Source organism: Marmota marmota, unplaced genomic scaffold, assembly GCF_001458135.2.
Source record: "Marmota marmota marmota unplaced genomic scaffold, marMar, whole genome shotgun sequence".
Classification (NCBI taxonomy): Eukaryota; Metazoa; Chordata; class Mammalia; order Rodentia; family Sciuridae; genus Marmota; species Marmota marmota.
The window spans coordinates 15,137,171-15,154,328 of NW_026000185.1; the positions used below are offsets into that span (position 1 = coordinate 15,137,171).

At 47.1% G+C, this 17,158-nt stretch overlaps 1 protein-coding gene across 7 annotated transcripts in view; it reads left to right on the top strand.

Annotated features, from left to right (window-relative positions):
• Vwa3a (von Willebrand factor A domain containing 3A) overlaps positions 1-17,158 on the top strand; it is a 58,374-nt gene that overhangs the window by 15,571 nt on the left and 25,645 nt on the right. For 5 of the 7 annotated variants that reach the window (XR_007342674.1, XM_048789633.1, XM_048789635.1 and 2 more), the window contains 11 exons: positions 2,890-3,014; positions 3,109-3,186; positions 5,480-5,534; positions 6,828-6,926; positions 8,128-8,234; positions 11,227-11,352; positions 11,676-11,784; positions 12,028-12,093; positions 14,980-15,105; positions 15,565-15,700; positions 15,797-15,900. Coding sequence is in view for 6 of the 7 variants with exons in the window: in XM_048789633.1 (XP_048645590.1) it covers positions 2,890-3,014; positions 3,109-3,186; positions 5,480-5,534; positions 6,828-6,926; positions 8,128-8,234; positions 11,227-11,352; positions 11,676-11,784; positions 12,028-12,093; positions 14,980-15,105; positions 15,565-15,700; positions 15,797-15,900 (1,131 nt within the window). In the remaining variant the exon portion in view is untranslated. Of the gene's footprint in view, positions 1-2,889; positions 3,015-3,093; positions 3,187-5,479; positions 5,535-6,827; positions 6,927-8,127; positions 8,235-11,226; positions 11,353-11,675; positions 11,785-12,027; positions 12,094-14,979; positions 15,106-15,564; positions 15,701-15,796; positions 15,901-17,158 lie in introns of all 7 variants that reach the window. The other 2 variants (XM_048789637.1, XM_048789636.1) reach the window with 2 other exon arrangements.

Consider the following 17,158-nt stretch of genomic DNA (forward strand, 5'->3'; position numbering starts at 1 on the left):
GAGAGTTGTAGGAAAGAGGGAAAGAATTGCCCAACACCGCTCCATGTAAAGCATCTACTTTCATATGTAACGAGCAGTCCAAATCTAAAATGTGGTTAAGAGTAGATCTCCAAATATTAGTAACTTAAAATCCACGTCCTCCAACATGAAAGATGATTTCAAACGCAAGGAAGATGGAAGATGAAATGCTCCCAAGCTCAGAGGTCCCAGCCAGCCCTTAAAGATGAGAAGAGTGACATCTAGTGTTCGCAGGAGACAGAGCAGCATTTCCTGAAGTAAAGGACAGGGACCCTGCTATTAATGGGTGCCTTTCAAGGGCAGGATGTTGATTAGCATGGAATCACATAAGGAGCAAGTTCTCAGTCCTTTCTCTCATTCTTTCAGGAGATAAGCAGTTCAGCACTGGCGTAGTGTTATGGTTACAAGCATGACTTGAGCTTCATAAGCCTGGGATTGAATCCCAGCTCCACCATTACTCGCTGTGTGGCCTTGGGCAAATTACTTAAGTGCTCTGTGCTTCAGTTTCCTTGTCAGTAAAATGGGGTTATGATGATGATGAACCTACTTTGTAGAGGTAAATAGGTTAATGTATGGAAAATACTTAACAGTAAGTGCTGCTTAGGTTTTGCTATGATTATTGAGCGTGTTTTTCATGCTTCCTTCATACGTGCTAATTTCCTTTTGGAACAGAGGACAGAGCAGGTCTCAGGCACAGAACGAAGGCATGGATGCTATCTAGAGGGAAGATAGTAGCAGTGTTTTATTTTCATTGTTTTTGCTTTTGGGGGAGTACATTTATGACCAAACCTCAGGGGAAAATAAGGATCATGGTGGAGAATTGTTTGTGCAGGGACACTCAAGGTTATATTCTATAACCATAGCTTCACAATGCCCATTATACAGATGGAGAAAGGGAGGCAGTGCCCCGTCACGAAGCTAGGAAATGTAGAATGCCTCTACCTGGGCACAGTAGCTCATCCAGCCACCAGGTAGTATCCATCTCCTCCTCCACACCCCGCCCACTCCCAGGAGAGCCCTGGCACACACAAGATCCAGGAGAACCCACTTAGGGTTCAAACATCTTTGAATCTGGCCTGGGGTCCCAGCCGGGTTGTAAAGAGTGCTCAGACTCACCCCACAGTCCTTAGGTACCACTGGAGGAAAGGGTGTCACACATGGGGCCGAGCTGGGGTCTCACCCCCCAGCTGAATCGTGGCCGGCTCTGGCAACACTTAGGACCTCTGTGCCACAGAAACTGCAGTAGTGTCCTGGAAGCTCCTTCAGAGTCCCCACCTGATCCAGGCTGTGGGGAGAGGGGTCCGTCCAGCCTCTTCTTAGGTCCCACTACCCTATATTCTCTGCACTCTAACACGTGGCTGCCTTTCTGGTCTTCAAGCCCTACCCACCCCCAGGCCTCCACCTGGAAGGTGAATTTCCAGCTCAGGCGACTAATCGGCCTCCCCATCTCCACCCAGTCATTTTCCATCAACTTCCCCCGCTCTGTTCTCTTAATGGCATGGCTCCTCTCTGAGACTGTAATGCATGTTGATGCCTTCCCAGTTTACTGCCCACCTCTCCATGCTAGGATGTAGCACTTCTTTCCTTGTCCACACAGCCCTAGCACCAGGGACAGGGCCCAGTTCAAGGTAATGGCTCAGAAATACCCACTGGAAAGGGAAGGCAGAAATGCCAGGCTCCAGAAGAGGTGAGCAGACCAGGCCCACTCAGCCCCACACCAGGATTCGCTACCTTCTGGCTCCCAGAAAGCACAGCCCATGTCAAATTCTTGTCATGACAGATTTCAGCTCCACCACCAAGTGCACCATGTACATTTTGAGCTTAGCAGTAATGTAAGTGACACAAAGGTCACTAGGTCCCAGCAGGGGAGCGCCGTCTCTGTCATGGCTTCAATCCTTCAATGCCTAGGAAACTCTTCTAAAACATCCACAGCTGGACAGAATCACCCCACTTTTCACATTCTAAAAGTCCTTTAAATGTTTAAAGGACCTTTTAGAATGACGGGCGGCAGATCTCGCTCACCTGAAAAGGTACAGAGAATCCAAGTGTGGAAATAAAAAGAAGACCCCCCAAATCGCTTGTGTTTTGCAGAGACTCAAAGGCAGGCGGGGAAAGTGGGAAATTTGTCATGAAAAAGGGGAGACTTCGGCTGCAAGTCTGAGGGTATTGTGTGAGGTGGCTGGAGATGAGCTCATTAGAAGCAGGCATCTTCTCTGACTGGTTTGGGGACATTTGACTTTTCTCTGGTTGGTCCTGAGTTGGAAGTGGGAACAAAAATATAGGGAAGTTGCTGGGTGCAGTGGTGCATGCCTGTAATCCCAGAGGCTCGGGAGGCTGAGGCAGGAGGATCACGAGTTCAAAGCCAGCCTCAGCAACTTAGCAAGGTCCTAAGCAACTCAGCGAGACCCTGTCTCTTCTAAATAAAATATTTTTTTCAAAGTCTGGGGGATGTGGCTCAGTGGTTAAGCACCGATAGGTTCAATTCCTGGTATTCCCCCCATCCCCAAATTGGGGAAGTTAACAATCAGTGACTAAATCCTGACTACTTGGGGCGAATTGCTGCAGAGGTTGTGGCTCAGAGTTCTACGATCGTGTTGTCTGGCCACTGTGTGGGGGCATAGTCATTTACAAGGCAGGCTGTGGTGTTACCCTAGAATGGCCGAGGCACGGGATGGGGAATGGGTTGGGTGTCCAGAGCCACTGGCCCAGAGTACTGGCCACCAATCCATTTGTTTCTATAGCACGGAGAATTTGCAGAATGCCTTAGCGGGGGATCTGGCACCCCTGGGGTATCCAAGTGAAGAAAACCAAGGCATCCTTGTCCCCATCTCACACACAGTCTTCTGTCTGATTCTGGCTTCTGTCTTGCAGAAGCTGCAGGAAAGCAAGGATCAGTCTTCAGTTTTGGAAGAATCTGAAGACTGGCTTTCAACTCACAGTTTAAAGTTTGAGAAACTCACCCTGGCTGACCTGATCAGTCAGGGCACAGCCATGCTGTAAGTCTGAAGCCATTCCCCTCACTCCTGAGAGCTGCATGATATGCCCCAACCCCAGTCCTGAGAGACCCTTCATCAGGCTTTAATTTTTCAGGGAAGAGAGCTGCAATGTCACCCAAAAAGTGCGCTTCTGCACTCACACCATCCACCGTTTTGAATCAAAGCTTTCTGAGTAAGTATGTTTCTCAATTGTCCTTCCACAACCCAGTGCTCAAGAGTTAGATTGTTCCCCATCCTGAAAGTAACTGTTCAAACACCAATCTCCCAGGAGCTTGGGCAGATCTCTTCCCACCTGTAGCCCCAGTTTTCCCTTTTCTCAAATTTAAAGGTTGGACCAAATGAGTCTTACAGTCTTATAGTCCCTTTGGATGAACCCATGAAACCTCACCCGTTTCTTTTGATGTTTAATGGTTAAGAGAGACTATTTTTAAAGCTGAGCATGGTGGTGCACGCCTGTAATCCCCAGAAAATCAGGAAGCTGAGGCAGGAGGATCACAAGTTTGAGGCCGGCCTCAGCAATTTAACAAGGTCCTAAGTGACTTAGTGAGACTTTGTCTCAAGATAAACAATAAAAAGGGCTCAGTGGCACCATATTTTATTTTCAAATACTTTCAGTCTGTGCTTGGTTGAATCCCAGTACACAGACTGGGAGGACAGGGAATGTCCTCCAATAAGTACCGTGCTCTGCATGGACTTCACCTTGGGGATCTCTCTGGTACAAATGCAGCTGCTCCCTGACACACACACGCACACACAAGTGCACACACACGGGTACACACACACACATACACACACACACACCCCACTTGGCCACACGTTGGTTTTGAGAGCCTTTTTCTAATAGAACCCCCCACCCTACGTCTCCATCCGTGTTGTGTTACATATTTCTGTGTTTACAGTATTAAATTTTAACAAATGCAAAAAAAAAAAAAAAAAGGGCTCAGTGGTAAAAACACCCCTGGGTTCAAGCCCCAGTACCAAAAAACAAAAGCTAATACTTTCAGGTTCAAATAGGTTGGGCATATCTTTGCAATGTATGTCAAAAATATGCATACACCCCTCTCCTGAACTGATTTGATAGTACAAGAATATGTGCAAATACATACACATATGCATACAGATATGTCTCTGGATAATCAGTAGACAGATTAACAGATTAGGATGGTCCTTTCATCCTAGTTATAGCAATCTAGGATCCACAATTATTGTTTTACTGAGGTTTTTTGAAAGGTGGTGATGGTGATGATGATGATGATGATGATGATGATGATGATGATGATGATAGATAATATTTAATTAATGTGTCACAAATTCTGCTAAGGGCTGTATTTAACCTTTACAACAACCCAAAACTTTGTATTACTCTCACACCAGCTAATCAAAAGTCAGTTGCTAAAATGATCATTCACAGAATTGACCAATTTGCCAAATTTATCAAAACATTTTAATGGTAAATTTTATAGCAATTTTTATTGGGTTAGAAGATTAAATGAGTTTTGAAGAATTCTGTGATATTTTAATTGACTGGTTTTAATTGTGAATCCAGCACTTTATGGAATTTTCTAGTCTATTAAGCTAATTGGTCATTTGGCAACTGGATCATCAGAGAATTGACTTACAGTGAGTTGAGTTTGGACAAATCGACTTGGATAGAATGCTTTATTATCTGCTTGCTGAAGATGATGCAGCACTGGGGCTCAGAGAGGTTACCATACCTGCCCAAGGTCATATAGCTAGTGATGGGCAGACCTGGCTTTCAAGCCCAAGCCCCTCTCATTATGAAGCTCATGTTCTTAGCTCACATCTACCCACCACTTACACATCTACCCACCACTCCTTGCCCCCCACCATTTTACATTTATGGGTTTTCCTTGCTCTTCTCTGGTCCCCAAATCTACCTACCCTCAGTGAGTGCAAGTCAGTTAAACTCAAATGACTGGGTCTTTACCTTGAATCCCCATCATGTGCTACTGTCCAACCAGTGACGGAATGGCTAGCTTTGCATTAATAGAACATCAAGAAATTCCTCTGGCTACTTTTTGCAAACCAATATTTTGTTACCCAGAAACTACAGCTGAACAACCTTGGTTGTGCATTTAGGATCAGTCTCCAGGAGACCAGGGGTGGTTGCATCTGAGAAGACACAGATTTGAGCAAATACAAGAATGTTCTCCCACCTTCCTCATGAGCAAGGCCCCCATCTCCTCTCACTCTGCAGCTTGCCCCTCATCCCACCAAGCCAGCCATTGATAATGTTGCCAGAAGAGCAGCCTCTGCACTCAATACTTTCCACATACCCTTTGGGATTTTACCTGGCGTCCTGGAAAACTCAGAGCTGTAGTTATTTTCTCTTGGCTAGACTTTGCCTGGTTTTTTAAAAAATCCCACCCACACCTTCCTCCTGTGGGTGTAAGTGGCTGTTGCTCAGCCGACTGTGGTGATGAGTCTTTCTGGTGTCTTGACAGAGTTATTGAACGCTACCAGCAGAGAATCCAGTGGCTCACAGAAAACAGCAAGAAGGTAACAGACGCAGATCTTGTTCTTTGTCCCTTTCCACTCATTCTGTCTGTACTGGTTACAATTCTTTCAGCTGCAAACGACTTAAACGGGCTTAAGTTTAAAAAAAAGAAACTTGTTAACCTCCATGGATGAAGTTATACCCAGACACAGTTGGACCTGAGTGCAATTTGTCTGGGCTCTGCTTTCCTGAGGATCGGTTTTGCTCTCAGCAGGGCTCACCCCAGGGTTGGGAAAGAGGGCCACCAGCAATCTAAGTTTCTATGTCACTAGCTAGACAAATCCAGTTGAAAGGGACCTCACTTCCTATTCCCTCCCAAGGCCTGGGATTGATTCTTAGTGGATTAATTTAGAAAAATCACCATGACCAGGAGGTGAGAAATACTACCTGGATAGGCTGGAACCTGCGCTCATCCCTGTGGCTCAGTGGTTAAGCACCCCTGAATTTAATCCTTAGTAACCCCCTCAAAAAATATTATCTGTGAACGTAGAAGGAGGGAATCCAACAGGAAAATTCAGCAGTCAATAAAGTCCAGTAAAGTTAATTTAAGACAAAAACATCCAATGGCACCTACTGCCTCTAGAGAGCTATCAATTTCATATGAATGAAAAGTTCCAGGGCCTGGGGATGTGGCTCAAGCGGTAGCGCGCTTGCCTAGCATGCACGGGGCGCTGGGTTCGATCCTCAGCACCACATACAAATAAAATAAAGATGATGTGTCCACTGAAAACTGAAAAATAACTATATTTTTTAAAAAAAGTTCCAATTGACATGCCACTCTGACAGGAGGGCACTAGAGTACAGAGTCCAATAGCATTGACATGCATATGGTAATCGCCTTTAGAAACTCAATTAGAAATGCACAGAAATAGCACAGCAGCTGTGGAGCCCAGCACATCTGCCTTTGACTGGTAGTCAGCAACATAAAAAGGGGCATAGAGAAATTAAGATAGGCTGATGTCATTAGACTTCAAACTTCATCTCTTACAAAGGATGCTTTTTCTATAGTCTCCAGATTTTTCTGTAATGGGCAGCCCTCACTTTATGAGAGTGCACAGTAGTGCTAACGAAAAAGAACTTCTAGAAACTAGGCTGCCATGCATGGCCTGGGAGCAGATAATGCCCAGAGCTGAAGTCAGGACACGGGGTTTTGCTTTTTCCCCCATAAAATGGAGTGGGGGGCTTCCACCTGCTGCTGCTTGTTGATGCTCTGCTTGTTGCAGAGCTGGTCCGTGCATGGCCCAGGAGAGCCACAGAGTTGTGATGGTTATTTCTGAATGCCTTCTTGGTTTTAGGTGTTTGGCTCCATCAAGGGGGCCAGGGTGGGCATCCTCCTTGATGCATCAGCATTTGGCAGTGGCCCTCGGAAGGAAGAATTCCAGAATGACTTCATGGTAAGTCTTTCCCGCACAGGAGATATCTGGAGTCACTCCCCCACCCTCCCGGGCTTTGTTTACAACAAATGCAAAGCAGAGTGTTCTGTGAAGAACCCGGCTGCTTAATTAGCACCTACATGAGAGAAATGCATTGGATTCTGCGAAACCTCACCCCATTTTCAGTTTCAGTGCGAACTTCTAGTATTCTCACCACCAACCAACTAGACTTTGCCTCCAGAGCCCGCAGTTCCCTGGAGAGAGGATGTGAAGGCAGGAATCAGTTGGGGGCTGATTCCAGCCCAAGACAGCACTAGGATCCTGGACTTTTCTGGAAGGAGGGGCTATTCTGGTTTCTTTGGTGTATCCAGAGTAGAAAAGCTCAGAACTCTAGAGTCAGATGATGAGACAAACCCAAACCCCCAACTTGGACCATGGACCCTGGCATCTCAGATCTCCAGTGCTTAACTACCTTCTCTGTGAAATGGGAACAAGAACAACAGCTGCCTAACAGGGCCACACGGAAGGAGTTTGTTCCAATAAAGTGCAGACCTGGCAGAGACAGAAACCACTGTAGTCTCTGAGGGGAGGTGGAGGGGTATTATGGAAATCCCTAGAGCTTTAGGGAGACCACAGCAGCAAAACCCCTCTCTTATCAAGCCAGGCACAGGCTCAATGTGGCCCAGCTTGTGCAACTGTCCAGACTCGTCCCCTGTTCTGGGTGTCAGGGGACAGATGTCTATGCAAGCTCCTCTCATGATAAGTCCTCAGGGCTGCGTTTCCAAAGATTCCCCAGGCCTGGTGGTCTAACGTTAGGCTCATGTTGGTGGCAGGAAGGTGACATTTCTAGTTGACCAGGGAGGAGGGAGGAGCTGCCGCTTGAGGGCACTGAACGGGCTGGTGTTTTGCTCATGGCTCCATTGCCAGCCCTCATGCCTTTCAATGATGCCGCTGTCACTCCCCAACCCCCACCCCATGTGGCAGCTAGGTGCCCGCAGTCTAGCCACAGCGCATGCTGAGACAGGTGGCCAGCCAGCTCCCCTCACCACGTGAGACCCAGTGGGCTGGAAGCTCGGGGATGGCCACCAAGCCAAGGCTCAGAGCCTGCATTTCAGCACAGTTCACGCCCCATCCCAGAGGGTCCCGCTAAGGCTGGAGGGGTGACACCAGGCTCCACGTGGCCCCTGGCTCTGTGAGCCAGTGATGTCCTTTTGTCTGGCAGAGCCTCATCGATGAGCAGATGAGCCTCAAAGAGAAGCTGTATGTCCTGTCCTTTGGCACCACCATCAATCCCCTCTGGCCAGACCCTGTGGAAGTCAGCACCTTCACGTGAGTGCTACCCAGCCTCCACCAGGACTTTTTGCTTTCCTCCTTAAGCGTCAGTGTCTTCTTCATCGAGTGTGGACCCCATAAGTGAATACAAAGTGACCAGTTCACAAAAGCAGAAGCTCAGCCAGCCAAAAATTGGGGGGAAAAATGGTCACTGCGCAAATGACCAGCCCACAAAATGAAAGACAAGATACTTACAAGGCATGATTTTTGTCCAGCAAATTAGCAATGATAGGTTTATTATTATGAAAGTAACATGCATGTTTTTAAAAATTCAAATAGTAGGAAACATAAATAATAATGAGTCTCCCCCTCATTCCAGCTTCCTTCTCACTTCCCTATGATAGTTTGGTTTATCAGGGGTCTCCCTGTGCTGCCTAGGCTGGTCTGGAACTTCTGGGGTCAGGGGATCCTCCCACCTCTGTCTCTGGAGTAGCTGGCAATACCAGTGTGCACACTGTGCCCGCCTTCTGGTTATACTCATACTCACACAGGGACAGGACATGTGAGTGCTTTTGCAGACAGTCTGAATATTCATGCATTTGTGTGATTTGAACATAAGTGGGAGCAGGTAACGTTGTTCGGCACCTTGATCATTCACCCACTCTAGCAGTGCCTACAGATCCGTCTCGCTCTTCTTGATGGCTATGACGAATTCTTCTGCATACCTGTCCTTTATTGGGGGATTCTCGTTTGGAGTTTTGTGGGGTGGAAAGGAGGTTTGTATGAATTCCTACTTGTGCCAGTGTGTAGAAACCTCTTTTCCATCAAGAGGATGTCACCTAGTATGTAGTGGGTGTGATGCTGGGTGCTTCTCGTGGATGTCGTCTTAATGTTGACACCTGAGAAAATAGAGCCCAGATTGGGTTCCCAGCTTAAATTCCTGGAAAGGAAACCCCCTTCCGCAGCACCAGCTGTGAAAGGGAATCCTTCCACATACAGAAATGGCCTGGCTTGGGCAGCTCTGGCAGGACCCTGGCTCTGATGGTCTCTGGTGGAATCTGACAAGTCCTCTAACTCTCGTTTGCAGAACGAGGCCAGTGGTACCAACCCCTCACAGAGTTGTCACGATGAAATGAGAAATAGGTACCTGGCCGGGACAGGTGCTCAGTGAACGTGAGCATTCTGTACTCTCTTTTGCACTCCAGTTGGGTCCCCATTCCCTGGAACTTGAGTTCCTCAACTCCAGTCACTCCTGGGCTTCCCTTATCATGTCCCTATGTCATATCCCTGCCACAGTGTGGCACTTTTACTAGATCTTTATATTAACTCTATTTATTATTGAAGGCAATTTTCTATCAAGTCTATAACCAAGAATCACACATCACTTGCCATAATTAGACAGTAACCATAAAAATAAATATAATGAAATGTTGAATTCCAGCTAGAAACTGATTGGCTAGAGAAGGTGCTAGGCTGGGACTTGTTCTCTCTGTTCAAAGGGAGACTTGGATTAGCAGAGTGCTTGGCTAGAGTGGGGTTCTGTCCGAATGCTGTGGGGCACAGGGAGGTGACCGGACAGCTAAAGTAACAAGTGACAGTCTCATTAGCACCAAATGGAGATATACTTTCTTTTCTTTTTCCTTTTGGTGGTGCTAGGGATGGAACACCCTAGCACCACCAAAAGTGTTCCACCACTGAGCCACACCCCAGCCCAATTTTCCCTTTGTCAGCTTAAAAAAGTGGAAAGGGCAGAATGTTGCCCTTAATGCCCCGTGTGGCATGTGGCTGTGCAGCTAAGTCCCCCGTGAGATGGGACTTCTTCCTTGGCCACATGCCAGCTCTCAGGGTTATGGGATTAGTTTTGTGCTTCACACTAAACTCTAGATTCCAGGAAAGTTGGGTGGGTGTGGTAAGAGAAAGGGACTCAGCCTCAGCCCCTCAAACAGCAGAGACACGGCAAGCTCAGGTTCTAGAGTCAGACTTGATTTGAAATCTGTTTTTACCAGTTGTTTTTAGTATCACCATGGACCAGTCCTAACTCTGAGCCTCAGTTTGTAAGCCTCATCTATAAAATGGGAATAAAGGCACCTACCACAATGGTTATTATTAGGCTTAAATGAGCTAATATTTGTCCTAAACCTGGCACCTGGTAAGAGTCCACACAGAGACAGTTTGTTCAAGGGTAGATCACATATGAGACGCGGTTCCATAAGATGGTAACTGAGATGAAAGGCTCCTGCCACCTACTGACATAGCTGTTGTAACAGTGCAATACTCATGCATTTGTGGTAATACTGCACTGCCAGACATATAAAAAGAGAACACAGCTGGGCACACTGGTGCACTCTAAATCCCAGTGACTCGGAGGCTGAGGCAGGAGGATTGAAAGTTCAAGGCTAGCCTCAGCAAATTAGTGAGGCTCTAAGTAACTTGGTGAGGCCCTAAGTAACTTAGAACCTGTCTCAAGATAAAAAATAAAAAGGGGGCTATGGCTCAGTGGTAAAGCACCCCTGTCTTCAATCCCTGGTACCAAAAATAAAGAAAGAAAATAAAGAAAAATAGAGCACATACAATTCTGTATAGTACAGGAAATGATAATAGATGACTATCTTTCCAGTTTATGTGTCTACTATGCTGTCCTTTGTGTGGGTGTGATTCTGGGATAAGCCCAGGGCTTCGTGCATGCTAGCCAAACACTCCACCATTGAACCACACACCAGTCCCTGTGCTGTGCCTCTTCTGGAGGTTTGGAGCACATTCCTTCATAGCAAAACACTGTGCAGTTTCCACCAGGAGCACCTCATCTCTCCATTACATCCCTTCCTCGCATGATTGGTTTGATTTCCTGTGGTTTTGCTCACAGGAGCAATAGGCTACACTGCATACCACTGCCACAGGGTCCAGGTGTGTAGTAGGACACACCCTCTGGTTTGTGTATGTCCATTCCGTGATGCACACTTAACATCAAAATCACCAAAGTTTTTCAGAAGGTTCTGGTCATGACGCGGTGCATGAGTGTAATCAGGTTGCTGCTGCTGTGTCTTCCCAGCCTCCAGGAACTCAAGCTCTGGGTAAAGGAACAGCAGCCTGAGGGAGGCAGCAATTTACTACAAGCCCTGAAGAAAATCTTCACACTAAAGGGGCTGGATTCTCTGGTGATTATAATGGGAAGCTGGTAGGTCCTCTTTTCCTAAGTGGGTAACAAACTACGTGAAGTGGGTTGAAAAAACAAAACACTGTGTGAGGAAGGATCACCATGTGTGGTTCTCCACACATGCTCAAGAGAGGATCATGTTTGCAGGTCACCCACCCACAGCTAGGGCAGGGCAGCTGGGCCTAGGGTCCACCCAGCCCTGCACCTTACACAGGTGTCCTGAGTCACAGTGGTCAGTTCAGAATGAGTAGATGTTCCCTGGGAATTACCATTTGGCTATGGCATATTCTCAAGGTGATTTGACCTGGGGCATCTTCTCCTCTTCTGTGTTCTCCCCCGCCCAGCCCAGACCAGCCTTCTGAAATCCTGTCTGACTACATCCAACAATGCTCCATGGGAAGGGACCTCATCACCCAAGTCATCACCTACAGATGCGATGATCAGGTCCCCTCTGTAAGCACTTGGGATTCTCCTGGGTTCCCTTTGGATTTGGCGATAGTGAGCTGGGCTGGCCTTTGAGGCTTCAGGACTGGGCAGAACTCCCACACTGTGGACCAGACACCCTCCCTATACCTACCTCTCCTGTTGGTAAAATGGGAAGCATTGGAGAGCTGGCAGGTCCAGGCCAGGAGGGGGCTTGTCTGAGCATTGGTGTTACCCTAGCTAGCAAGGACTGATCCTGTGGCCATTCTGCAGGCTATCCTGAAGAACCTTGCAGAAGCACTCAGGGGCTACTACCACTGCTACAGCCCAGAGACAGAGGTAAGTTCTCTACCAACACACTGCCCTTCCCGCCTGCCTCCAAGGCTCCCAGCTCATATCCAGTAAGTTCACACAGGTAAGATCAGGTTAAAATGAGTAGACGGGAAGAACAGGGACAACCTGGGGTCACAAGTGCTCCTTTGCCAGTGTGTATGGTGGGTTGATTGCACGCCTGGGAATCCACAGACTGGTTGGCAGAATCCCCTATCACTATCCAGATCCCATGAACACGGGCCCAGCCTGTCTCGGTTCCCACCAGAGCACTGTGTGAAACAGACGCCTCTGTTCTCAGTCCTAGAAAGACCCCTGCTACTGCAAGGGACCCACAGCTGGGCAGAAAAAGCAATTAGTCTGTTATGACTTGGATGTGAGCTGTCCCCCAAAAGCTCACATGTAAGACAATGCAAGGTTTGGAGGATAAATGATCGGATTATAGCCTTGCCCCCAATCAGTGAATTGATCCCTGATGGGATTAACTCGGTGGTGATTCGAGGCAGGTGGGGTGTGGCTGGAGGAAGTGGTTCCTTGGGGGCGTGGCTATGGTGTATGTATTTTGTATCTGGAGCATGGAGTCTCTTTCCGGTCCCTGATCACCATGTGAGCTGCCTCCCTCTGCCACACTCTTCCGCCATGTTGTTCTGCCTCACCTGGAGCCCTGAAGAATAAAGCTAGCTGTCTATGGATTAAGACCTCTGAAATAAACCTTTGCTCCTTTATAGTTGTTCTGGTCAGGTCCTTCAGTCACAGCAGTGAGAAAAACTGACTAAAACACAATCCTATACCAATCCATTAGTGTCCTTGACCCAGTTAACAGCTAAATATCATCCATATTCCTAATGGAGGTAACAATTAGAAAACACGAATAGATCCATTTGGCAGATTAAGAATCCTGTCATTGTTTGGCTAACAGGCTATGTCTGCTAATAACTGTGAATAACCATGAATAACTGCGTGCTTGCATCTCATAAGTGTGTTCAAGTGTCACAAAGTCTAGCATTTCATACCAGGGAGTCAGGTCTGACCACGCCTCTTCTCACTACCTCACTGCCCAACCTCTTTGTAGGTGTCACAAGCTACAGGGGGGAAAAGCTAAAGAAAAAAAATGCAGTGGGCTGCTTTAAGAAATATTGTATCTTAAAACCCGTGGCCCTTATCAGTTGCCTTATGGGTGGAGGGGGTGTTGTTTTACTCTCTTATTGAAGAAATGGGTACAAAGAATTTTATTTGAGAACTTTGGCAAAATAGATAGCACATGTCCTATTTAAAGAGATGGCCTCTGTTCAGCCCAGCCACTTGTTGTTCTGTAGAAATGTGATCCCAATCTTACCAGGTCTTCCAATTTGTCAAGAAGAGTCAGAAATATGGGTTTTTTTCCATTATATTTTTAAAAACCGAGGTAAATTCACATAATATGAAATTAATCATTTTGAACAATTCAGCGACATTGAAGACATTCACAATGTTGGACAACCCCACCTCTAGCTAGTTCCAAAATGCTTTTTTTTTTAATATTTATTTTTTAGTTTTTCGGCGGACACAACATCTTTGTATGTGGTGCTGAGGATCGAACCTGGACTGCACGCATGCCAGGCGAGCGCGCTACAGCTTGAGCCACATCCCCAGCCCCCAAAATGCTTTTATCACCTGTTTTAGTCAGGTCTGTCGTCTCTGTGACCAGAAGACCTGACAAGAACAATTAGTGGAGGAAAAGTGGATTTGGAGCTCACATTTTTGGAGGTCTCAGTCCATAAATGGCCGGCTCCATTGCTGTATTACTCAAGGTGTAGCAGAACATCAGAGTGGAAGAGTGTGGTAAAGGAAAGCATCTCAGAATATGGCACCAGGAAGCAGAGAGACACTGTAGAGCAGGGACAAAATACATACCCCAAAGGCACACCCTGCAGTGACCCACCCCCTCCAGCCACAGCCTACCTGCCTACAGTTGTGACCCAACAAATCCCCACCAGTGGATTCATGCACTGATCAGTGAAGACTCTCATGACCCAATCATTTCACTTCCCAATTTTTTCTTGAATTGTCTCACACATGAGTTTTTGGTGGAGACACCTTCTATCTAAACCATAACATTAGCCCCAGAAGAGACCCTGTACCCACAAACCATTCACTCCTCACTTCTCCCTCCCACCACTCCAAACTCCTGGCAATCACCAACCTGCTTCAGGTCTCTATGAATTTACCTGTTCTGGATATTTCATCTTTTGAGTCTGGCTGCTTTCACTTAGCGTGATGTTCTCAAGGTTCACCCATGCTGTAGCAGGTATCAGTACTTCATTCCTTTTTAGGGATGAATAACTCTCATTGTCTGGAGAGACCACATTGATTGATATTTGGATTGTTTCCACCTTTTGATGGTCACAATGTTCCCACAAACATGGGTAATCAAGGATCTCTGAGCCCTGTCATTTGGATGACAGAACTGAAGTGGAATTGCTGGATCTGATGGTAATTCTATGCTTAATTTTTTTGAGGACCCGCAAACTCTTTCCATAACGGCTACACCATCAAATTCCCACCAGCACTGAAGAAGGGTTCCAGTCCTCCCCAGCCTCCCCAGCACTTACTATTTTTTGTTTGTTATTATTATAGCCATCCCAGTCAGTGCAAAGTGTTCTTTTACATTTTTAAAGTTAGAAAATCCTTCTGTTGTTTAAAAACACCGCAGGCCAATACTATACTTGTGGAACAAAACACGTTTGCAGGCTCAATTTGGCATGTGGCTCCCGGTTTGTAACCTCTGGTTTAAACAGGCTGCCACTCAGCTTTGGGAATTGCCTGGGTTACCTGCCCCTTTCCTGCCTTGGCCACTGCTGATATCCAGGCCACTCCTGATGGCTGATGGCCACCACCATCCCTTCCCTCCCCCAGCTCTATACCAGTAGAGACATGGATGAGCTCCAGGCAGAAATCCAGAAGGCCCAGAGCCTCCTGGGCTACATGCAAGCCCTGCACCAGAGCAACCCTTGTGAGGAACAGGCCTGTGCCGTGAAGGAGGTAGGTAGAGTTCAACCAATGGCGTCTGGGAACTGCCTTTTTACTTACACACTAACTGTGCAGTTCAACCTCTCGGAGACAGTTTTTCACTCTGCCACTGTGACTAGGAGAGACTGGGCTAGATCAGGGTTCCCTAAATGATATGGCCTGGGCATTAGCCTTGGGTTTTAAGTCCTGGTGGGGCTACCCGCCATCTTGGAATCTGTAGTAAGGACAGGAGGGGGGGAAGGAGGATGGGAAAATGGAAGAGGAAGGGAGATACTGAGTATCTCTCACTTCCCTGGAAATTCCAAAAATCTCCTAAGGAAGGGATGAGGAAGATGGGAGGGGAAAGCAGAACTGTCCTTTATCTACCAGGTCAGGATTTAAGACGCTCCACTTAGGGGACTGGGCAAGTGCGGAAGATTGAAGACTTTCCAGCTGTAAAATACGGTTATGTAATAAGAGCTTTCTAATTAGATTTCCCCAGAGCTGGAAAAAGAACCGTTCACAAGTCTTTTGCCTAAACGTACAAGACATGATGCTCCTCTCTCAATTGAGTTCCCAAACTTGGACAAGACTTCTGCAGAGTGGCTAAAAATCAATGGCCTAAAAGGTAAATTCCCAAAGAGGGCAGAGACCCAGGACACAGGTGACCAAGGAAAAAGCCTGGACCCTTAGGGACTCAACCCAACTATTTAATTTTTTGCAGCCAAGAAATTAAGTCTTTATCAGGTTCTGGCACCCAACGCATTCTCTCCTGTGGAAGGATTTGTGCCCATTCTGCAGAAAACAGTATCATCAACTATCCACGAGGTATTTCAAATGCAGAGCTCTGTCCCATGCTCTACAGGGGTGCTCCCTTGTGGCACTTCCCATCTTCTGATATGTTTGGGCAATGAGAGTCCTAAGTGGGCCATGGTGGGCCCTAAGGCCTGGACAGGGGGCCAGGCTTTTCCCCTGGGGCTCAGGATCACTCGCCAGATCCCTATAACAGGGCCAGGGTGTAGCTCAGTGGCACCTCATGCGTGTGTTTAGCATACTCTAAACCTGGGTTCATCTCCAGAACCCCCCTCAAAAAAACAAACAAATCTACTGTAAAAATTTGGAAATGAAACTTGGAGCCAGGCTCAGTGGCACACACCTGTAATCCCAGCAGCTCCGGAAGCTGAGGCAGGAAGATCATGAGTTCAAAGTCAGCCTCAGCAAAAGCAAGATGCTAAGAAACCCAGTGAGACCCTGTCTCTAAATAAAAAATAAAATAAAATAATAGGGCTGGAGATGTGGCTTGGTGGTTGAGTGCTCCTGAGTTCAATGCCCAGTACTCCCCACCCCTCAAAAAAAAAAAAAGAAAAGAAAAGAAAACTTGGGAGATGGGACAGTAAATCAGGTACCATAGTCACCTCCTCCATGAAAGTTCTGCTCCACCCCACTCAGAGAGGGCAGATGTGAGCTCTTTATGTCTTCACTGTACCTCGTGCAGACTTTATGATTGCTCCTATCTCCTGTTAACCCATTTAGGTCCCCACAAAGCACAAGTCCTTTAAGAGAAACACTCTCTTCTCCAACTCTAGTCCCCCATGTCTAGGACAAGGAAGCAGCTAGTGAAGGCCCACAGGATGGCTGGGTGGGTGAGCAGATGGAAGGAAAGAAGAAGGAAAAGGATAATGGATGGGTAGATGAGTGGAAATGGAGGTGGGTGTGTACCTGGTTGGAAGAATGGAAAGGGGAAATGAAATGAGAGAAAACAGGAAGGAACAAAGGAAAAACAAAAGGATCAAAGGAAAAATGAAAGAAAGGATGGAAGGACTAATAGGTAAATAGATCAGTGGGAAGACAGAAGGCTGAAGGACGGAGGAGTGGGAGGTGTGCAGTTGGAGCAGCAGATGATGTAGTGACAGAGGTGGCTACGGTGGCTTGATGGGGGAGGCAGGACCAGGATGGACACATTGGATATTCAGTGTCCCCAAAGGCTTATCTGGGTTCCCAAACCCAAGAGCCTCTCAAGAAAGTGACCCCTGTCCTGCCAGCTCCAGACACAGCAATGGCCTGTGGTGGCGATGGTATGTGTGGT